Consider the following 24,652-nt stretch of genomic DNA (forward strand, 5'->3'; position numbering starts at 1 on the left):
AAAGACTCCAGATTTAAGCTTCTGGTTTGTATAGGGATACTAGGTGTACCCACTTTGTTCCTCTTTCATCTTCGTATGAATGAATTGAACAGGAGAAACTATATTTATATTGTGCAAAAGTACAATTTTTAGGCTTGATGAACTGCTTTTGTAAGAAACAAAGTTCTCGCATCAGGTCATGTTAATATCGATTGAATAACTGCGAACGACATTAGTGTTCATCATAGTCAATTATCTATTTATGAGCAGTATAAAAGTTAAAAAAAATCTAAGATTTACTCCCAACCAAGTGAAATATTCAAGGGTCAATACAGTGATTTTGAGCTTTTTGGGGTATAAATATATTCTTTTCTAGAGCCAATCTGGCAATACTTACGTGATATTCGTAATCAGCAACCTCGAAAACCCCGGACACGGCTCTCAGATGTTCTGCCAAAAACATTTTGTTCATATTGTTGACCAGCGGTATTTATTACATTAAAATAAATTTTAATCGGGGCAGAATGATTTTAACCGGAACCCTATTCACACCATCCCTAACGGTATCTCTGCGTCGTACCACCTGAATTGCTTATTTAAACCCCTAGAGGCGGTATAAGTACTCAAAATATTGAGACCCGAGTTCGACACCACTCGAGTCACCACTACCCTGCAGCCAACCGCCGTTCAAACTTTCTCGCATCCACTCATCCAACGAAGTCAAATTCATTTCCTACTTCTATTGTATAAGACTTCCCCTTAATGAAGTATGTTTATTGATACAGGAAGCTATTGTCATCGCAATTTGTAAAAGATAGAATACTGTTATACGCGTACAAGTTTCGAATTAGAAATTGAATTTTAAGGTCATATGGGAAATTGAATTCCGATTTAATATCGTGGATCTCTCATCATGAGCTCGTTCAATCCCATTTTGCGTGGCTTTGACGGTCAGCAGAGCACTCGTCGTGTTCACGACTGTAATGAGCATCAGCCGCGCTCCACGGGTTTATGTAGAGACGAATGGACTCCCCTGTATCGTCTAAAAGTAAATCAGTATTCATGAGTAATAAAAAACCTTCATAAGATGGCTCATAGATTAGAATGATTTTGAAATGTTCATGATTGCCGTCAATTATACCCACGAGCGAGACCGTGTCCCATCGTGAAAAGCAACATTGACCAGCATTTTATGCAGAAAATACTCTACTATACACCTTTAACATGATTGTTTCAATTATGCTAATCTTATTGATGGTGCAAGTTTGATGATATGTTGATATGTATATGTATATATGATATGTGATCGTCATTGTTGACGATACCATTTGCTGAAGAACTCATCGAATGTTAATTTTAAATAAAATGTTATTGACGCCAAAATGGAATCGCCTGGATGAAAGTTCCACCTACAGGGAAAGTCACCGAAAAGTCTCGTTACAATTATAAACTTAGTGGTGAAGTTGTTATGATCAATGGTCACTCTAACTTTTCACGAGTCTGCCCGCACTGACCAACTCACTGCGTGGTCACTTGGACAACACTGCGTAACTACTAAAAGAATAAAGATAATCTGTTCTGATGTTTTTTGCTCAGCTTAGATTTTCTGTGCGCAGAGACCTTGTCAGCAATGCGCAATTGCTCACGTGCTCTGCTTAAAGGGAACATTGATTACGATATTTCGTCATGGCTATGAGGGTTACCTATATTTACGTAACTATTAGATATAGGGTTGCATTTAAAACAAAAATCAATTGAAGAAAAACATGTTTAGAATAAAGCTCTTGTTAAAAACATGTTTTTAATATGTTTTTAAAGCCATGGCGTCAAGAATGTTCAATTGTGGCGTCATACTTGATTGGCATTTACAATTGAAAATGTAGGGTAAATATAGCTCCTTTGGCGAAATCTCTGTACTATCGCAGTTGAACCGAATATTTTGAGGGTTCCAACCATCCCAAATCGATTATACGTTGGCAATATCGGGTGGTAATTGTCCGTATAGGCTCTTACAACATTTGTTCGGAAAGTATTTACACAATTATGGCCTGATTTTTTGACTTGATAAAAACACAATTTTTTCAAAAGGCACCTGTTTAAAACACTGTTTAAAACATGTTTGAAATAAACTGTTTAAAAACACCATTTGTTTCAAATGCCACCCTAATCAGGTCATAATATAAGGGAGTTATTTCGTCATGATATACAATGCTATCGGTTTCATCACAGATAATCAGATTTCGTTGTTACCTTGCGCACCGCACCACGCTTAACACGCTGGAATTCATGATATATTTTAAGGCTATCTTTCGTCATTTGGTCTCCCCATTTATCCACTGAGTTGTATTACAGGAGTTATGTGTAACATTGTAGGATAGATGAAATCATCGCGTAATACATATTACTACACGCATTACTTACCAGGAGTTGGAATAAATAACTCTTGTTTTCGAACATAGGCAACAGATGGTCGATTGTCAGGATTCCATGAGAGCATCGTGGTAAGTTGTGAGATCAGAATATCTCTTTCTGGAGTCGGAAAATCGACGTGCGAAAAATCGAGGTTCTTGTCTTTTCTGATAAGATAACCCCAGTCGTCGGGATCGGCTCCAAATGGATGCTCACCTCGGCTAATAAGCTGTGCCAGGACGATACCCAAGGAAAAGATATCTGCCTCTGTTGTCCACTGGACTGGTCGTTTATACGACTCTTGTGGGCGATAGCCATCTGATCCAGTGTTGCGATTCGTTTGTGTAGCATGAGGGAACTCCTTGGCAATTCCAAAATCGGAAAACTTGAATTCTCTGTCCTTCCTTACAAGAATATTACTTGGTTTAATATCTCTGTGAATGATCCCCTTTTCGTGAATGTAACTCAGCCCTGATAGCAGCTGTGATGATATAGAGCGGAAGATTGGAGTTGGCATGGCCACGTGTTTCCGATCGTCCATGTACGTACTGAGATTATAATCACAGAACTCCATAATGATATACGAATTCGGACCTACTGTACCCGAAATCTCGTCGCAATCAATATATTTCACAATATTTTCATGATTCAAAGCTTTCAGAATAGCGAGCTCTTTATCAGCATTCTCCGATTTCACAATGATTTTCACAGCTACTTTCCGTGATTCCTTTTTGGGGAGAAGCTCTCTTCCTTCTCTTACTGTTTTTCTATCATTTAGTTCTTCATCCTTGTGCAAAGACATCATAAACTTATTATCCTTCAGCCACGCGACATCTGTAAATTAAAATTAACGAGTGCATTATTTTTGACCAAATAATAATGGTGGAGTCGTATTTGCAGCCATATAGGCGAAGAAGCGTCAACCTTCGTTTTGAAACAATGATAAATCTATCCAAGTCAATCATTAGCTATTAACCTAACAAAGATTTGCTCAATAGCAGCGGTTCCCAAACTGGAGTCCGCCTGCCAACTGGGGTCCGTACAATTGTGAGACATGTTAAGGTGAGAAGAGAATCTGTTTTCTAATGTTGTCATGTGGTAATAAAGCTTGGGTAGGGTAGCCCTTGCTTCGTTAATAGTGTAATACATTGCTTCCCAGCCCCTTTCAGCTCCCGACCCTCTTTCCATCCACAGTTTATTGTGCGAATCCATAATAAGATCCAGACAAACTAATGAGAACGTAAGTCAACACACAATTCGTAAGTAACGAGTAACGAGTTAAACTAGATGCCAATAAGGGACTTTGCGCGATGATTCGGGGACACGAGTGTATCAAGCATAGAAGAGTTCGTACAAGTAACAGACAATTACAAACGAGATATCAGTAATTCGTCTTTTAGGTCGAACACAAAGACGTTCAGAGTAGTTTGCGTCGTGGCAACTGTTGTCGATTAAAACCTAAAACCACGCTGGATTGCTGCAATTCAACGTTCTCAAAGCCTTGAAAGGGTGAAGAGTGAATTCAAATGGCCATGCAGACACAATAACATAATGCTAAATTTCGCGCTCAAATCAAAATGACTGTCCCGTAAATCTGGCTCACGAGTTATTGTCGACAGGAGGAAAGCCTCTCCGATGTTGCAATATTTCACTAATGTTCTCCGATGTGATGGAAGTCAAACCCACTTCATAAGGTATACTAGTCTTCAGGAGTAAGGAATGTGTGTAATGATTAGTGAAAGTTTTGCAAATTTTTTAACAACTTCCGGCAGCTTTCTAAATACTCAGAATTATGTAGTAGCTCAGTCGTTCTCAACTTTTTTGTTTTCGCAGACCCCTTTGGGACCGTCACGGTCCCTGCGGACCCCCACGAAATTTTGGTTCAAATTTAGCTCAATTATCGTGCAGTCGTCATCTGTCTCGTGCAAATGATAACTGCAGGCTTAGTTATATACAGCAACAAAATGACTTTTCTTGAAAATAAGATCATACTATTCATTAGGGATGGCATGATCTTGGGGTTCACGTTCTCGTTTTGTGTGTGAACCTCTTAAATTTAGAAGTTCACGTTCGTGAACGAACCTTGGTAGGTTCTGAGCTCCGAACTTTTTTGATATATTACATTTTTCACATCTTTATAACATCTTTGGTCAAAATTCTTCGTATTTCACCTTCGGACCACCCTATGCATGGCGCTGGCAGCATTAAAAAAAATCAACACTGAGCGAGCATGCACCTTGCCAATCTCAAAAACTTTACTTGCTTTGTTACAAAAGTTTCCTCGAAGTAACCAGCTTTCCGTTTGGGAATATTTTGTGACTCTCTACTGTGAGCTTTACCCGCAATCACACACCATCAAGAACGAAATACAGTACATGTAGCTGTAGGTATAAGTCAGCGAATGATGCTCATTACACCAATCAATAAAATTCATACATCGTCTTCTAATGTAAAAATCGAGCAGGAGTACGGGATCCCTCTTGATTTGAGGTTTATTGAATCATAAAAAAAATCCGTGCGATTGGGGTGTTGGCTACTGTGTAACTTGGTGATGTATAGTGATATCGGTAGAAAGTATAGAAACCTTTTTCACACTCTGCTCAATATCAATGTAGCAATAGTCAGACGCTGAATACATTGTCCGGTCTTGCCTAGACCGTTAAGGTGTAAGCAGGCCCGTAACAGAACTTCGTCTGCCCCCCCCAAAAAACGATGGTCTTGGGCTCCGCATGGGGGTGATAAACGGTACTTCTGGGGGCGTCATAGGTTAACGTTCGCGTTAACACAGAATCTTTCAAAAAGGTTCGCGTTCACACGAACCTGAACCTTTCAGGGTTCGCAATCCCTTTATTCATGTAGAAATTTTGTTGACTCCTTTTACTTTAAAGTGAATCCTGCAACTGCATTTCTCGAAACACGTGGTCGTTTCCTAAAAATCCGCTCATTCGATTTGATATTGACGAGTGCCGAAAATACATCTCCACAGATATAGGTGGTGGCGAATGTAATAATAACGCGTAACGCTTCAGACGACACAGTTGGGTATGATCGCTACAAATGTGGAACTAAAATTGACAAATAAATTTATTTAATGAACATATAACGTCAAGCTTGGACATTTCTATCTAGCAGCTTATCTTGAAGTTATTAGGGAAAAAATGGTTATTTATATCACAGGAGAAAATGGATTTTTGTAAACATTAAGACCTTACTCATACAACCTTTTTTCCACAATCGCCAACAAACATCTCGAAACAGCAAAATGTTTTATCAGTAGGCTATTGACAATTTGGCAATTAAAATGACTCTGCGCAGTAGGATATTTCAACTCAGATGGTTATACTGTCGATGTGAGCTCTGGAGTTTTACTGGTAATGAAGCAAAACTTCCTCGTGATTTCCCGAATTAAAAAAAAATACAAATTAGGTTATCAACTATTATGAGGCTTTGCGGGGTCCGCAGACCCCCGGTTAAGAACTACTGTAGTAGCTGTTTGGAAGAATTATATATTGCAACTTTTTCATATTTTCCATGCAACTTGTTACTTCAACTTTTTTGAGGTATTGCGCACAATGTAATGACTGATTGGACAAACATGCTATAAACTATTTTCAATGGTTCTATTCTCTGTGATTTGCACAAGAAAGAGCAATGTGACGGATTAGCTATACATCTGGATATTCTCTATGACACAACAATTGCCTTGAATACCTGGCGTTCAGCAACCCCTGCCAATCACGACAGTGGCCGAACTGAATTAGAAGATTGAACTTTTGGTCACAGGTTGTGTCTAGGCGCAGTGGCGTAGCAGCATGTGTTGCCCCCCGTGGCTTTCGTTGAAAATGCCACCGCCCCTCCCATAAGTGGAACACAGAAAATTTCGACATAGTTTCATGTTCAACCAATCTTTTGAATAAAAATAATTACAAATAATATGCCGCGTCTCAGAAGTTCTATATTGCTTGAGAAAGAATCCTCCAGTGGTGAACCAGTGGTTCTCTCTCTCCCCTGGGGGTCCGCAAAGCAATTTTAGGGGGTCCGCGAGACCTCTAAATTTGCAAAATGATTATAAACCTAACTTGTAATATTTTAAGTTAGTGAAAGCATGAGGCAGTTTTCTTCCAAAACTGGTAAAAACTCACATCATCAGAATAATCGTCCGACATGAAATATCCCAATGTGCAAATTCGTTTTCTTTGTCAAATTGCCAATAACCTACTGATACAATCACATTGCTCTTTCGGGACGTTTTGTTGGGGTTTGTGTAAAAAATAAAAATATAGAGATAGTAAGATCAATCATGGTGACTTCGTAGTCAGTGTCATCAAATTAGTTAAGTCGTTTGAAATGAAAACTCCTGAAACATTTTTTCTAATTTTTCCCAATGAAGGGAATGATTCCACGCCACGAAATTCATTTCATCCTGTGATATACACAACCACTATTCCGGAATAACTTCCAAAATGAGATGCTAGAAAAAATGACGAGGCTGGACGTGATATGTTCATTAAACATATGTTTTTTCATTATGGGGCCATAAATGTTGTGATCACTTCGAAAGTGTCGTCGGAAGCGTTACGAATTAATGTTACATATGCTTTCATCTATCTTTGTGGAATTGGATTTTCGGCACTCTTTCATATCAAATCGAAGACGAAGATTTTTAAGACCACGTACTCCAAGAAATACAGCTGGAAAGTTAGCTTTGGAATAATAAAAGTCTACCTAATGTCTACATGAATAATAGGGTGTTATTATCAAGTGAAGTCATTTTGTTGCTGTTTATTACTAGCCTGCAGTTCATATTTGCACAGGACAGATGACGGTCGCACTATAATTGAGCTAAATTTGAACTAAAACTTGAGTGGGTCCGCGAGGGTTCGTGACGGTCAAAAAGGGGTCCGTGAAGCCAAAAAGGTTGAGAATCACGGGTCTAAACGTTTATGAGGTCAAACATAATGAAGACAAGAAAGAAATCGTGAGCGAAGGTTTTAAGCAAAAAAATCAATAACCGTCCCCAAACTGAACTTTTCGGGATTTTGCCGAAGCGATATCAGCGACAATATCCTCAAAATCAAGTTTTCAAACGTATAGTCTCTTTCCACAGAAAGAATGGATGGAGCTGATTGCCGATCATCATTCATGGTAGAATGTATATATAACACCTTATCAGTTTGAGCTTAGAGAAGCTCCTCTCACAGCTCGCAATTGAAACACCAATCGTCAGACAAAGTTTCAGACACGACCATAGATATAAGTATAGGTTTGATTTAACTATAACCAATGTAAAACATCAAACGCTGTTGCATTACGAGCAAACGTGGTTTCACTGCTCCGCACCAGCCTTTTATCAATATCAATAATCGTCAGATTATATTTTCATCTGAACAAGACACACACAATGTGCAATGCGATAAGACACAATGCGAGGTAATGAACAGATAGGATGATGCCAAATGATCAGTTGCGTTTGCAGCAGCGGTCTCTTGAACTTGCATCCACCTCGACATCACGGCTCTAGCCCGATTTCACAGTTCCTTTTGCGATGTTAGTCTCTATTCCGCGGTCTTTTGGTATTTCTCCAGTCCTTGTGAGTGCGCTCTTTCATCGGGTCTTTTTCTGGTCTTTTTTGTCGCCGTAAGCACGGCGACGCGGGGGAAGAGGAGCCCAGAGTAACCTCAGACCCAGAATTACCCAGGACCACCTGGGCGGTAGGCGCTTATCGTCACCACTACGTTATCTCCCCCGCTAACTCCAATTTAACAATACTGATCTTAATCGAAAGCTATTGTTGCCCTGATTCCGGAAATAGCTTTTTGAAAGCTGGTCAGGTCAACGGAACCAACCCGAAATAGCCATCAAAGTCTAAAAATCGGCATTGTTCCGAATAATCACACGATACAATTTCCATTACCATTGGTCATTAGTGTCGCGGCGCTCTGATTGTTCGGAACAATCGGCCTTGACGGCTATTTTAGAGTGGTTCCATTGCCCTACTCTCATTTTAATTTGTGTTTTCGGAATCGGTGCGACACTAACTCTCGATAAAGACTAGTTTGAATAATTTTAATCTCTCTGATCGCCAGCTACAGGACTACCCATCACATTGCTTTATGCCGGCTGTGTATAGTCATCTGTACACTAGGGTTCTTCTAAAAACAACTTTTTCCCCAAAATTTCACTCGCTTCGTGATAAAATTGTCAGGTTGCCCAAAAATAAAAAAACGCTTCACACCAAATTTGGGTCAATTCCGACCAGTAAAGTCCGTGCTCTCTTAAATTGAAATTTCGACCATTTATGAATTTATGGCAGCCTATTTACGGTGAAAAATTTCGACACTTCGATATGACGAAATATCGTGTTCCAGGCATGCCTGAAGAGAAAGTGATGCTTTTTACACGCGTTTACATCTTTATACTGTGCTGTGATAAATTTGAGATGATGAAATTGCTAATTAATGAAAAATTAATTTGATACTGATTTGCTGGAAATGAGTCAACGAAATTGAAGGAGTCTCGTTGAAACGATGGTGATATATATTAGCAAATAAAGTACTTTAAAGGCTGGAATCAGGCACCATAAATAGAAAATGAATTGACGCACAGGCAAAATACAGCAAAATATATTTCCCTGTATAATATCGATACCCGAAAGTATCTTTTGACGTACCGATGTAGATTTGACGACATTTTGGCTGATTCTTCGCGATGCGTTATGCTATTTGCTTTGCTTTTCGCGACTCCTATATACCTCCATAAGGCGAGTTACGAATGTTGAGGCATTATTTTCGGATTTTAGCAGATCTGCATCATCATAGGCCAGGGGTCGGCAACCTTTTGCTAGTCGCGGGCCAAATTTCAGGTGCACAACATTTTGGCGGGCCGGACCGGAATTTTTCTTAACACTATAGTTAACAGTCACGTCGGTATATTACCCTACAATGCTGCAATCTCAATCATACAAATCACAAAACACATGTATTTACACTTCAACAACGCAGGATAAATGTGACACTTGGCGCAGCTTGCTTTGTGATAGATTTTCAACTTCTGGCAACAAGTCAGATGAAGCTAGAATCAGGCCATATTCAGAATGTGCGTTGTGATCTTAGCTTGCTCTGCGTGAATTTCATTGTTGAAAACTATTGTTCACATGCGCACGTGCTACCAAAAAATCGATGCTATTTCTTTTGCATTGTTGGTCAAGCTGGGCTGAAGACCCATTTCAAGAACGTACTCTTTGTCAAAGTCAATCAGCGATATGCTCTTTGTATGAAATTTGTCATTCAATTCAACTGCATGGCATTTCAAATGGGCCCATTTGAAATTTTCTGGCAATGGTATTGGTGCCCACATTAACCGGAGTACTGGGTAGTCAGAATTTATTTTGTACAGAACGAATGTCGGAAAAGTGGATGGAAATTCATTAATTAAATTTGGTATATCACAGTTACAAATGTATAGTGCTGGTAGGTTTACTCTCCTCCAGTATAGGAAAGTTGTTTCCCCCTGAAGTTGGAAATTCAATTTGTTTAGATGTGACGTTAAATGTTCTACGAAAGCAAGATTAGATACCCATTTTCGATGACAAGATTATGAGTCGGCGCTGTTTGTATTTTCAAGGAAAGTTGCTATTTCATTTCTCAGTTCATACACTCGTGCAAGCATCTCGACGTAACAAAGCATGTACCCGTTTTGCCAGTGACACTTGCAACCGACGGGTTTGCCCAAGACACAGAAAACTTTTGAAGAACGTATATTGCTTGGAATGCCGAACAGCTTCTTGTAGTTGAAGTGCTATATGTTTCGTTGTTCTTGTGTTTGAAATATACGTGACAAAGCAATGCTTATTGGGGTAGGCCTATCTTTACTATTGCTTTTGGGTCTGCATTTATTACAGTGGAACATATTGACTCAAAGGCTTTTCGCGTGCGCCTTGTCAGGAGTTAGCGACACAAGAGGAGCTTACTGAAATATAGACATACGAAAACCAAATTGGCAAAATATGACGTAACAATGCAATAATAAAAAAGGATCGCTAACAGCTGTACCGGTACTCCGGTAGTCATAACAAATTGACAAGAGAAAATCAAATCATACAAAACACAGACAATTAGCGGTATTTTATTTAATATTTTAGGATTGCATATATAGGCCTACTCTTTGTGCTTGTTATTGTGCCGTTAACTCATTGATGGGGGCACACGGGGGATCTTTGAGGTGATGGATTCTGCTGTGGTGAATGTGGTTCTGAGAGCAATATTCAAGTTCAGTACCGCCAGTAACATTTGAGGTATCTCTGCGTTTCTCTGAGAGCTATTAAGGTGATTAACATTTAAAAAGTGGCATTCTGCGACTCACGCAGCAGCCTGATTCTAAAATCGGAATATGACGAACAGTGGTGGCTTTTGGGGTGGGCGAGGTGGGCGGTCGCCCAGGGCCCCCCCTGTTTGAGGAGGGCCCCCCTCCTCGGTTAACGCGCTTTTTTCCAACTATTTCTCCGGTTTACGCGCTTTTTACCAACTATTTCTCCGGTTTACGCGCTTTTTACCAACTATTTCTCCGGTTTACGCGCTTTTTACCAACATTTCTCCGGTTTATGCGCTTTTTTCCAACTATTACCATTTTCTAAATAACCGTGGAAATCCTTGTATCCATGTAGAATACGGTAGGAGTACCGTAAAAAGGCGTGAATCATAATTCTCATTTTTTAAGTTATCATTTTTTGAATAACCATGAAAATCCATGCACCCATGTAGAATATGGTCTCGTGAACAGTTGTCGATCATCAAATTTCTGCGCGCGTTAAAAGAACTTACTTTGATTTTATGAGGGAAGGCCCCCCTACATTTATGCGATTTTTGGTTATCATTTTGCGAATAACCGTGAAAATACATGCAGGCCTACCCATGTAGAATATGGTAGGTCAACCGTAAACAGTGGTCGATCATTAAATTTCTGCACCGGTTAAAAGAGCTTACTTTTTTTATGGGAGACCCCTCATTTACTCAATTTATAGTTATCGTTTTACGAATAACCGTGGCAACACATGTAGGCCTACCCATGTAGTACCGTAAACAGTTTTCGATCATCAAATTTCTGTGCGCGATAGAAGAGCTTGCTTTGATTTTATAAGGGGGGCTTCTACATTTACGCGATTTCTGGTTATCATTTTGAAAATAACTGAAAATACGCGCAGGCCAACTCATGTGGAATACGGTACTGTAAACAGTTGTCGATCATTAAAATTCGGCACGCGTTCAGCGTGCGAGCTCACTTCGATTTATGAGGGGCCCCTCCTACATTTACGCAATTTCTGGTTATCATTTTGCGAATGACCGTGAAATATATGTACACATGTAGAATATGGTACCGTAAACAGTTGTTGATCATTAAATCCTGCACGCGTTGTAGGAGATTACTTCGATTTATGAGGGGGGCCCCTACATTTACGCAATTTTTGGTTATCATTTTGTGAATAACTGAAAATACATGCAGGCCTACCCATGTAGAATATGGTACTGTAAACAGTTGTCGATAATTAAATTTCTGCACGCGTTATAAGAGCTTACATATATTTTAGGAGGGGGCCCCTGCTACATTTATGAAATTTATAGTTATCGTTTTGCGAATAACCATGAAAATATATGTACCCATGTAAAATATGGTACCGTAAACGGTTGTCGATCATCAAATTGGTGATTTGTGTGAGAGACGCGATCGCATCCGCTAACATAAAATTTTGTCGTGAATGATTATCACTTCCAGTATATTTTTGAATAATATTCAACACCTTTTTCTCATTGCTACAAAATTACAATAACATTCACAAGAAACTACTACAGTGTATACAGGAAGTATACATTTTCAGTGACTGGTGCATCTCATTCATTTTCAGTAATAGGCTAACTCCATGTCAGTAGCCCTAAAACAATTAAATGGTTTATTTCAATTTTTAGATTTGACAGAAATTTGGATTAGGTGATTTTGAAATATATCCGAGTAGCCTACATCACAATTTCAAGTTTTTAAATTCACTATCCAGCTTTTCAAGCCAGCGCATGATAAAAAACAAGCTTTTCCGGCTCATTCAATCGTAAAATTTATAGAATTTTTGGTAGGTCTGTACATGAGCTATCTTGTATATAAGTTGATCTAATATATCATTCAAGTTACAATTTAGCTTTTTTGTGTACTGCACTCAAGTTTAAAGTCATTTCTAATGAAAATCATTGCAGTATCCATCTCATTTAACTGTCAACTTGAAAATTTTCATGACTAGTCATCATATGGAGGCTATTATAAGAATGCTGAAAAATGAGTTTTTATTGACCATATAATTTTTAAGTTGTGACAGCAATGTATGTTGTAGGCAGAAGTAGGCGATTTGGATAATGTTTAGTTCCTCTTAAAACTAGCCTTCGAAGTTTTCGTGTGGACAATGTTGCGCCAACAATATTTGAATTTGACGCTGTGTATGACTTGATTTTGAAAATTATTATGAGCCTAGTTTTGACCCCTTACCTCATTTTATTGTCAGGTTCAAGAGCTTCTTCTATTCTATCTTTAGGCGTTTAGACGAGGTTGTCTGGTTAAGCTGTTTTATGACCGGCACCATTGCAAGGATTCATTGTAAAATTTACCATAAACATGCAGCTGTCTTCGTTGGGTAACTTCTGGGACAAGTGGTGATTTGTAATATACCGGTATTTGTTCTTTTCTGCAGGTACTTTTGCTGTGTTAGCTGTTAGGAATAAATCATTTTTCTTTCACTGTACAAATATAGTCCTTGTTGAATGATCCAGTAATAATTCTTGATGACCATAAACTCCTCTTGGTTGAGTCATCTTGTCAAAGAAGGGAAGTCATTGTTGTTTGTTGTTGTTTTGAGTATTCATGAATCATGATGTCTCGACTGCTTCGGTAAGTTTACACCAAGCCAATATCATTTTGTACCCGTATGATAGTTTCCATTTAGTTGTTCTTTTTTACTTTTGGTGTCATATTTGCTATCATCATTTTGATTTCTACTTTTTTGAAGAACTAAATGCATCAATTCAATTGTCCGGTCATAGTAGTTCATTCATTGGAAGTTTCAATTCTATGGATGTGTTCTATAAACTTCATTGTTTGGTCACCTTCGTAATCGATTAGCTCTTGGTCCGCATTCTTCTTATATATTTTGAGCTGAGTCAAGTCAAGTCACCAAAATATCACGATTCGAGTCATTGGAATCCTGCCATCGTTTCCTTGAAAAAGTATGAACTTTTTCTTTTTTAGTTTCTATTGCCACTGTATTTGTGATTACTTTCACGCATGAAAATCTCATCTTGAACTTGAATGACACAGTTGCCTTTTATAGTAAATAGTTACACACAGCATCGACATTCCGTATAGTATCACAGAAACTGTAGACATGCAATATATAATTATTGTATGGAGAGGCGAGGGGGGTCTGGGGGGCGGAGCCCCCCAGAAGCTGCGTTTATGGATATATGGGGCCCCCCCTGGAAGTTTCGCCCAGGGCCCCCCCAATCCTAGGGCCACCACTGATGACGAACCCGGGGCTCGTTCACTTTCGGACCAAAAACCCTTTTTCTCCGTAACGCTGTACCGAGTTTGTTCCGAAAGTGAACGAGCCCCGTAGGTGCGTGAATTGCATGTTCCGGAATCATCATCAGTAAGTGGAAGAAAACATTATAAATTTTGACATTTTTCGAAGCAGTGCTGCATTGCAGATTGGAACTCATTACGAAACGGCGGGCCGTATTCTTGTGGTAACTAATCATTTCGTCGCGGGCCGGACGATTTCGCTTGGCGGGCCGGATCCGGCCCGCGGGCCGTAGGTTGCCGACCCTTGTCATAGGCCATTGATATTTACCGTAGTGAACTCGCACCAACTAGCAATGGGATGCTTGAGGTATGTCATGTTACCAGTTGGTTGATAATAATGATGACATATCTTCCTCATATCAATAATTCTCCTGAACCACTTCATATCATCGTAGGGATTTGGTGGTGAAAAAAGACCCGATGAAAGAAAGCATTGGCGAGGCATAGGAAGAGCTAAAACAGGGGTTCTCAGCCCTTTCTTGGCCGTGGCTGAGGCCCACCTCTTATCTTGGATTCAAAATCCTGTTCAAGGCGTGGTAATCGACTGCACAGATATGCCTATTTCTCTGAAATATATGCGCATTTTTCTCTTAATTTACTGCTGATATTTAAATGTAGACCTTTCGGCCCATTCAATCGCGCTAAGCGCGACGAAAATTTTCAAATATCGAATAAATATCGAATCGAATAAATATCGAAATTCGAATAAATATCCTCCAACAAACGACCAACGAAATAATCTTGGACCCTCCAAGGCCCCGCAATCGGGGGTATGGGTGCAGCAGTTACGGCCTTGGTAGATCATAGGCTGAAACTCCTGTGTATATTATGATCGACCACTGCTCCATTCGCATCGCGAAACACAATGATCAAATCCACGCATCCATTGTGTGATTGGGATTTTAGCTCCACTATTATGGGGAATAATAAAATCATTCTGGCAACCATTCATTGGTGAACGGGGTACTACAGAGAAGTGGAGAAAGATTTTTTTAATATGCATGCAATAACACATCTTGTACCAAACCAACTGAAGTTGCGATGTCAGAATATTCAATCCAATGATACAATCAATTCATGTGACTCTCACATTATGTACATTGTACAATGATATCAGGGCGGCATTTTAAACCGACTCCAAATATTAATGAGCTCCGCTAAATCCTCAATTCATTACGATTCGTTGCGGTGGTGCGGTATACCTTCACCATAAGTTGCTAATAATTTGCAATCATGGCTATTTTTATCATACAATAATACGACTTGCCTCAGTAGCCTACAGTAAATCTATATATCAAGTATACTTCATTCCGAGTTTATTGCACACCCCTTTCAACTGCATACGAATTACGACATATGCCCCAGCCCCTGCCGGATTACTTGATTACTTTAGCATTACGTTCCAGTTATTATAAACTCGAAATTATTTTAGTTGCTGTTAGCAGTAAGTTGTCATAGCCAATGGAAAAAGCCGCTGTTTCTCCCTCCCGTCTTAGACTTGCACATGCAGACTCCATACGTGCCACTACGTCTCATCAGAGTCGGGTGAAAAGCTATACGCAGCCTATGTATCATTCGATAATATGAATAATTTTTAGCGATTAACGTAACAAATATAACTAAACTTTCATGAATTCTAAAATTTTCTAAATAGCTTTGTGGCCCACCTCAAATGCTCCTGTGACCCACCAGTGGGCCATGGCCCACCCTTTGAGAACCTCTGAGCTATAGAACGAGCCCCGGCATAAAGATCAACTTTGAAAATGAACTGTGACATTGGACACTAGGCCGAGGTGGATGTCAGTTTAAGAGACCGTCACTGCGCGTCGTTCGGCACCCCCCTGCGTGACCATTACATAGAATGGTGTCTCATCGCATTGTGTGTGTCTTAATTGGATGAAAATGCAATCTCCAGATGATTACTCATTCATTGCCTTTCCATACAATTGTCTTCACTTAGCCTAGTAATGCGACAATGCGCTTTATGGCGGAGTGCTGTTATCCACAACCTCATTTGCTCTGATAACGTGAAATTCACACTGGTGTGACAGAAGATATCGCCTCTATAGTCTGGGAAATATGTATTACTCTATTTTATCTGCTTGGCAATTCATTTTCAGTGCTGGAAGTATTCATATGCGATGTATATCACTGTCGTTTTCACTGGGCTCTTTCAATGCGGTTCCAGTTTATCAGTGCCATATTCATTTTTCATATATACGTCACTGTCTAGGTGTTGCGAGGTCAAGTTTTGTTGAGATAGCTTAGTTAGTTAAACTGTGTGTTTACAAAAGGGCATTTGCTATCTTGCAAGTAAAAACCTTAACCTTGATATCTAACTCAGAGGTCTCAAACACGCGGCCCGCGATAGCGTTTTGTGCGGCCCGCGACGGCATTTTGGAATTTCAAGTATTTAACAACATATTCAAGTGTCATATATCTCTTTTAGATATAAGAACTTGGAGTTATCATAAAGCTAATATAAAATCACTGACATCTCAACAAACTTCACCATCACATCACTTTAAAAGCTACCATGTGGTAGAAGATCAGCTATTACGTCACATGTCTAGTTCATGACGATAAAACATGACCCGTTGATGAATCTTGACTGAAAATTGTGATTTGGTTTGGTGCGACCTTTTCGTAAAATGACTCGATTACGTATTGGCTGGGTGATTAAATAAAAATGACTCGAGTTGAGTCGGGTGAAACGTTAAAATCAGAGAAGGATTTCGATTCGGAACGGTGACTTAGTAATCCTACGGACGCAACAATCTATGAAACTGTCATGGGAAATAGTAATATAATAAAAGGTTGTAGCTTGCGCTGCGTAGGGTATATAGCAATTCAATCAGGTCAGTATGGCAATCACTGGCATTCTATGACCCCCGTGACGTATATAGTTGGTTACATGCTGGGTGTTGTTTGTTCTCTTAATCGATGTTATTATCGGTGGCGAGGAGGATAGTAGTATGCTCATTGCTCTACAGCTGTAACACCAATGAAATATTCGCCGAGTGGACATTTCTATTCCAGGAGTTCTTAACCAGGGTCCGTAGACCCATCATGGTACGAAGCACCACATCAGAGTGTGCGAGATGCATTGTGGAATTAGGCCTATATGCTGTGGAATATTTTATTGGCCAATTTATTAAACTGGAAAATAGTCTTCGCGCTACATGCAATTTTATGTGAATGGGCTTTCTGATTTTAATATAGGTACTAGGTTAGGGTTGCCATACGTCCGGAATTTCCTGGACATGTCCGGAATTTCATTGAAAAATCTTCGTCCGGGAGGAATTTCTAAAATATGCTTAAATGTCCGGAATTTCGAGGGCTTGAAGCAGGCTCAAAAATATTTCGTAATTCGACATAAACAATGTTATTTTTGTAGCGTACCGCTCCATGAATGACCTATAATTACCCTCGCTGATTACTGATTATGTTACTGCTACGTCTCTAGTGTTGTACTCTTTTAACCCTAGAATGCATACCCGAGAAAACCTACGCTAATGCATAACAGGGGTCATTTTGACCCGTACTGATATTACTTGCAATTCTATTATGGAGACATTGAATATTTACTTCTTGGCCTTTCCACGGATCTTCCATTGGCGTGAAGATGACATATCTACAGTTTTGATTCATTATAATGAAACAACCGACGAAAAATAGTATAAAGAAGCCAATGGTGAAATGAAAGGAAAGTCCAGAACAGCTCACAGTACGAAGAATAGCCTGATTCATTCACTGCATTTGTTTCCTGTAGTCATGGTCACGCTGTATTCCGAGCACACGAATCTGCAACATCTAGAGCCACAGTTTGCAACTTTCTTATCCTTTGGGTCTGGTTAGGAACACCGCTTCCTCTTCAGCAACGTGTTTGCTGTTTGCAGGGATCAACTGCGAAAAGCTAAGCCACATCTCACCATAGCCTCTCTAGTGGTTCTGCGGCATTGTCTCGTCTGTCTTGTCATCATGTGCCAAGGCTCAGTATTTGGACCAGTCCTCTTCAACTTATATGTCAACGACATTTTTAAAACCTCCTCATTGAACACCGCACTGTCCGCTGATGATACTAACCTCCTCTCTTCCGCATCTTCGACGGCAGAGCTGGATGCTTTGACTAGTGACCAAATGCCTGAAGTGCATGAGTGGACGGCCCAAAATAACCTTTGCATAAACGCCTCGGAATCCTAATTGCTGACAGTAAATTAAAAAAATAACCTAACCGTTGACATCGCTGGTCAGCCCGTCTTCAAAACAGAAAATTCCAAATATATCAGAGTTTACTGGATTCGGAAATGTCCTGGAAAAGTCATATTCAGTCCCTAGACATTAAATTATCACCGAAGTGCGGCCGTTCTATAGCCTTAGACGCTTCGTGCCAGCCTGGGTTCTTCTGATACTCTTTAAATCCTTAATCCAATCGAAGCTACAATATGTCATCCTCTGTTGAGGGGCTGCCAGTAAAACTGCACTCGAGCCACTGCAAAAACTACAACATAACGTACTCCATATCGTAGCTAGGGCCCCAAAGGGGCCTGGTTGTCCATCCAACAATTCGCTGCTGTGTCCTAAACATAGAAGATATGAGGAAACTAGAAATCGCCAAGTTTATGTTTCAGTTCCACTGCGGCCATTGCCCCGAATATTTCAATGACTTCTTTACCTCGGAATCAAAAGCGCACACGCGCGTCAAATATCACATGATCGACCGAAAAGTTCATCACACTATCAAATATGCCGAACCTGTTGTGTGGAACAGTATCCCGCCGGCCATCCGACAGACGACGAGCATGTCCACATGGAAGTTGAAATACAAGCAATTACTACTAAATTAATACTAGACCATCCTCAAGATTACCGGACCACGACCTGAGCCATCAGTCTCGCCATCCATGACATGTCGCCCTATTTCTAGAGGCCATCTGCAGGTTTGTTGTTTGCAAGTATATGTCTGAATCATTTGGTCAATCAAGACAACACAATCCTTGTCTGGTTATAAAATCTGATGATCTCAGGCCCCATTTGTCGTCTATTTTTCTATTTCAATATGCTGCGGGTCAAAATGACCCCTATTATGCATTCTTGGGGTACTTGATGAAAAGTGCATTTTTCTTGTCACATGTAAAATTTTACAGAAAAATTCTTTCCCCATCATGTACAAGTATAAAAGACTAACAAAGTCAAGAAATTGCAGGACTTAATTCCCAATATGTGTTGAGCAGTTATGATGAATAGCACCGTCTGGGTCATTTTGACCCCTGTTATGCATTCTAGGGTTAAGCAGTCGCTTTTAGTCACCGTCCGAGCCAGTCGTCTTTTAGTCTACGTCGGATGAGCATCGTCATGTTTTGGTTGTTTTATTAAAAGAGCAATGCTGACTTGTCTACTTTGATTTATCGAGCCGCGGACCAAGAAGAACGCGCGCCCACGACAGAGCATGCCATATTTTGGTGACCCCGACGTGATTTCGCTAGCCTTCCTAGCCGACGTGATATCGCCAGCCATCCTAGCCGACGTGATTTTGCTAGCCTTCCTAGCCGACGTGATTTCGCTAGCCATCCTAGCTGACGTGATTCGCCAGCCGACTCGAACCCAACGTGCACTCGCCGACTCGAATCCCTTGCTCACTCTCTGCTGTATTTGAAATGTCTTCTCGACGACAACGACGACAACAATCGATGGAAGATATTGCCAGCTCGGACAATTTCACTGGTGTCCCGAGGATGCCGCCACCGGTAGTCAATTTCTGGTCCCATTCGCCAGAATCGTGGTTTGTTTCGGTGGAAGCCGGATTTGTCAGTTATGGGGTTACGGACTCTGCGTCGAAGTATTTCCATGTCCTGAGATGTTTAGACGGCAACCAGCTCGAATCGATTCGTTTGAAGTTACCGGCCCCAGAAGACGACGACTGCTACGAAGTATTGCGAGATCTTCTGATGCGTGAGTACGCTATTCCCTTACGAGACCGTGTTAAGGAGCTTCATAGTGATCGCTGTAGAGATTTAAAACCCTCTGACCTTCTGAAAAAATTGCGAAATGCAATGGGGGCTCTATCAAACACACCAAGTTCTGACTGTTATTTGAAAGAAACGTTCCTTCATCATTTGCCAGATCATATTGCTGGGATATTGTCGTCACATGTAGACGATACCGTGGAACAGCTTGCCCGACGAGCTGATAGTATATACACTCGCGCTTCTCCTCGTGTAGTTTCAAATCATTACAGTTATCCTCCCGCAAATCAATTAGATGAATTGCAACGAACTGTTCAATCGATAGCTCGAAAGGTCAGTGAATGGAAGGCGATACCTTCGACACGACATTTACCTGCATCGGGCGGACAAAGCTTGCACAATTTCAATCGTAGTTCCGTTCCTCGCCATGAACCCTTTAGAGGTGATCGACCAGCTTTTCGGACACAGTCAAACCGTTCAGAGACACGTGGTGAGGTAACTCGATTTGCTCATCTGCGTGGTACGAATCAGTTGTGCTTTTATCATGATAAATTCGGTGATCGAGCTCGAAATTGCCGTCCACCCTGTTCCTACTCCTCAAATCGCCCTTTTTTAGACGGAGGCCTCGTGAGGGATCGCAACAATTTTCAACAGTGAATGCTAACTCTGAATGTCAAAACCCTTTATTGCATGTACGAGATTCGACTTCAGCGCAGATTTTCCTCGTCGATACAGGAGCATCCGTTTCTGTTCCACCGACTTCAAGTAACGTTTTCAAGAATAAACCAGGACCAAATCTGTACGCTACAAATGGATCGAAAATTGCGACGTTTGGAACGAGATATTTGCGGATCGAGTTCTCTGATAGACACAAGTATGGATTTCGATTCTATATTGCCGATACACACATTGCCATGTTGGGGGGTGATTGTATTGAGCGATTTTCTCTCGTCGTTGATTTGAGGAGAAATTGTCTGATTGATACTGTTTCAGGAGGTTCCATTCCTGGCTGGAAGTGTAATCCAGTAGTTCGCGGGTTGAACTTTATAGCGCATGATCACAATAGGCCATATGCAGATCTTTTGTCGAGCTTCAACGACATTACCATTCCACGGAATGCAGCAGTACGAGCTAATCACGGTACTGTACATCGTATTATTACTACTGGATGTCCCACTCGTTCTCGCTGTCGCCCATTGCCGCTCCATTTGACACAGAAGGTGAAGAATCGATTGCAAGAGATGTTGAAGTCCGGTGTAATCATTCGCTCAAAATCGCCTTTCGCCTCTCCCATCACTGTCGTACCGAAGGGGTTAGACGATATTAGAATATGTGTCGACTATAGGAAATTAAACAATCAAACGGTCAAGGATCGCTGGTCTGTCCCATTTCTGCGTGATTTTACCAATGCACTGTCGAAGTGTAATGTTTTTAGCAAAGTTGACTTAGCGAAGGCGTACCATCAAATCCCTCTTCATCCGGACGATCAAGAGAAGGCTGCTTTTATTTGTCCCGAAGGACTATTCCAACCAACGACAATGATGTTCGGCTTGACCAACGCTTGTAGTACTTTTAGCCGTTTTATATCCGAAGTAACCGAAGGACTCGAGAATATTTTCGTGTTTTTAGACGACATTTTAATTGCGACTCGGACTGAAGAAGAGCACATGGCAACATTGTCGAAATTGTTTTCAAGGTTTCGTAAGTTCGGACTGGTCATAAATGTTGATAAGTGCAGTTTCGGTAAGGAAGAAATCGAATTTTTAGGTCACCTTGTTAATGCAAGAGGAATTAGTCCCTTACCATCAAAAGTTGAAGCAATCTCTAACTATCCTCGTCCCGAAAATGTGAAACAACTACGTTCATTCCTTGGACTAGTCTGCTATTACCACCGTTTTGTCAAAAACTGTGCCGAGATTTTGAAGCCACTTTATGACGTGGCCAATGCAGCATCGAATAAACGTGATAGTGTCAAATGGACAGATAGTGCTAACACAGCTTTCGAACGCATTAAGACCGAACTGTCCGATAATGTCATATTGTCCCACCCGATTCACGATGCCGAACTGTCACTTGTGGTAGACGCTAGTCAAGTCGGAATTGGAGCTGTTTTGCAACAGAAATGTGATGATTCGTGGTCCCCCTTAGCATTTTACTCGAAAAACCTTGAATCCGACACAGCGCAAGTACTCCGCATTTGATCGCGAGCTTTTAGCGGCTTATTCAGCAATCAAGCATTTTCATGTCCAACTAAAGGGTAGGAAATTTCAACTGATTACCGATAATGACGGGCTTGTAAAATCGTTAAGGAATCCAACTGACAGACTTCTGGATCGTCAAGCAAGACATTTGGAATTCATCTCGGAATATACCGACGACGTTAGACACATCAAAGGGACTCTGAACACGGCTGCGGATACTCTCTCTAGACTCGAGGTGAACGCAATTTTTCCGAGCACTGTTCTGTTCCCATCACAGCGGAAGCATTACTACAAGCCCAGAAAGACGATGATGAGCTCAAAGAACTCCTCGCTAACACCGGTGACCATTCGCTGCATCTCGCGGAAGTACATTTCGAAGAGTTGAACGATCCTATCATCTTCGACAAATCGTTACCTGGTAGAGAACGTCCCTATACGTTCCTGCGGCGTTTCGAGATACTGTAATGCACAGTGTGCATGATATTTCGGACCCCGGTATACGCGCGACCACTAAATTAATCGCTGAACGTTATGTATGGCCTGGTATGAAACGTCATGTGAACGATTTCGACCGTCATTGTCAGCAGTGTCAACGATCGAAGATTCATACATTCCGAACGCTTTCATACGGTTAACGTCGACATATGGTCACTCCCGAATAGTTGCGGTTACTCGTATATTTTGATGTGTGTTGATCGCTATACTCGCTGGCCTGTATGTGTTCCCATGATGGACATTCGTGCCCAAACTGTTATTGATGCGTTTAGTTTTGGCTGGGTGTCGAATTTCGGCTCACCCCGTAAAGTAATAACCGACAGAGGAAGTCAGTTTACCTCGCTTGAATGGACTCGGTATATGCAATTCTTGGGTATTTTCCATATCACAACCTTGGCGTTATAAGCCGGAACAAAATTCTATTGTCGAACGCTATAACAGAACTTTGAAAGCCTCCCTCCGCGCATTAGAAAGTCCTCATAATTGGTATCATCATTTAGGCTCAATTGTTTTAGGGCTGCGATGTTCTGTCAAGGAAGATCTCGGTTATTCACCAGCAGAGCTTGTGTATGGCACTTCCCTTCGATTACCCGGTCAATTAGTCGATCCCTCTCCCAGTGGCAATAACGCTAATGATTTCAACTACGTTGGTGAATTGAAACGCTTTTTCTCAGCCGTGGGTGAGATGCCGACTAAGTTTCATTCGAATCAAAAATCTTATGTCATGAACGATTTGAATAATTGCACGCACGTTTTCTTGCGGATAGATGGTCATCGTAGATCACTCGATCCGGTTTATTCTGGTCCACACCAAGTTTTAAAACGCACTCATAAATGTTTCACAATTCAAACGAATAAGGGTCCGTATGACGCCTCAACCGACAGGCTTATACCTGGCAGACTTCCCATCGAGCGTCTCGACGAACTGACGCCACCGCAAGTTGATATTTCGCGAACAAATACTGTGTCGGCCAGCGGCCGTAATATTCGTACTCCACATCACTTGAATGATTTCGTTTTGTCACCAGTATTTAAAATGGATATTTAGTGTGTTACTCATTTACTTTTCCGCCATCACTTGTATTTTTTCTCAACAGGCTCCTTCATCTCATGTATGTTCTATAAATCGTATCTTGAGCCTTTCACATTGTAAAGTGCATCGATATCGCTAAACGAATAATTGTGTCGTTTATAGCTTTACCACCACGGCCATCTCACTTTCATTAGTCGTTAGAACATTTAGAAGTGAACTCGTATTTGAAACCTAGTCTATAATCATTGCCGTGTCATGCTGGTAGCGTCCTTCATTCGTAGTTATATCGTTGACTGATGTAGTGTCTATTGTACCCTAAAGCTTTTACCAACCAGGGGGCCCTTGTAGCGTACCGCTCCATGAATGACCTATAATTACCCTCGCTGATTACTGATTATGTTACTGCTACGTCTCTTGTGTTGTACTCTTTTATGCAGTCGCTTTTAGTCACCGTCCGAGCAAGTCGTCTTTTAGTCTACGTCGGATGAGCATCGTCATGTTTTGGTTGTTTTATTAAAAGAGCAATGCTGACTTGTCTACTTTGATTTATCGAGCCGCGGACCAAGAAGAACGCGCGCCCACGACAGAGCACGCCATATTTTCAAGCAGATTTATGCTTTACAAAATTGTTATTCGCGCCGTGCGCGAGTTAATGCAACGTATAATGATATTAGTATGGGCATCAGGCACCACCCTCTCCAAAAATGCAATCAAAAGTAATATAAATAACCATCATTTGCTGACATAAGTCCCATTGTAATTGCAATTATAAGCTAACGGTATATTCCTAGAGTTGGTTAGGGCCGATTGGATGCTTTAATCACAGACAGTGGTTCCAAATCTTGGGGTCGTTCGCCTTTTATCTGGGGATCGCGATGGAGTTGAACGTAATCAGCTTCCTAGGCCGTAAGTAAGTTTGTGCAAGCTGAAGTTTTGAACTTTACCACGGAACATTT

At 40.8% G+C, this 24,652-nt stretch overlaps 1 protein-coding gene across 1 annotated transcript in view; it reads right to left on the minus strand.

The window, feature by feature from the left end:
* Positions 1-737: 737 nt before the first annotated feature.
* LOC145435885 (cyclin-dependent kinase 2-like) overlaps positions 738-24,652 on the minus strand; it is a 41,166-nt gene continuing 17,251 nt past the window's right edge. The window contains exons 3-4 of the mRNA XM_080313148.1: positions 2,401-3,222; positions 738-1,021 (exon numbers count right to left, since the gene is read on the minus strand). Of these exons, the coding sequence (XP_080169274.1) occupies positions 903-1,021; positions 2,401-3,222 (941 nt within the window). The 3' untranslated portion in view covers positions 738-902. The remainder of the gene's footprint in view (positions 1,022-2,400; positions 3,223-24,652) is intronic.

Source organism: Botryllus schlosseri, chromosome 3, assembly GCF_051294905.1.
Source record: "Botryllus schlosseri isolate E-star chromosome 3, Bs_hap1, whole genome shotgun sequence".
Lineage (NCBI taxonomy): Eukaryota > Metazoa > Chordata > Ascidiacea > Stolidobranchia > Styelidae > Botryllus > Botryllus schlosseri.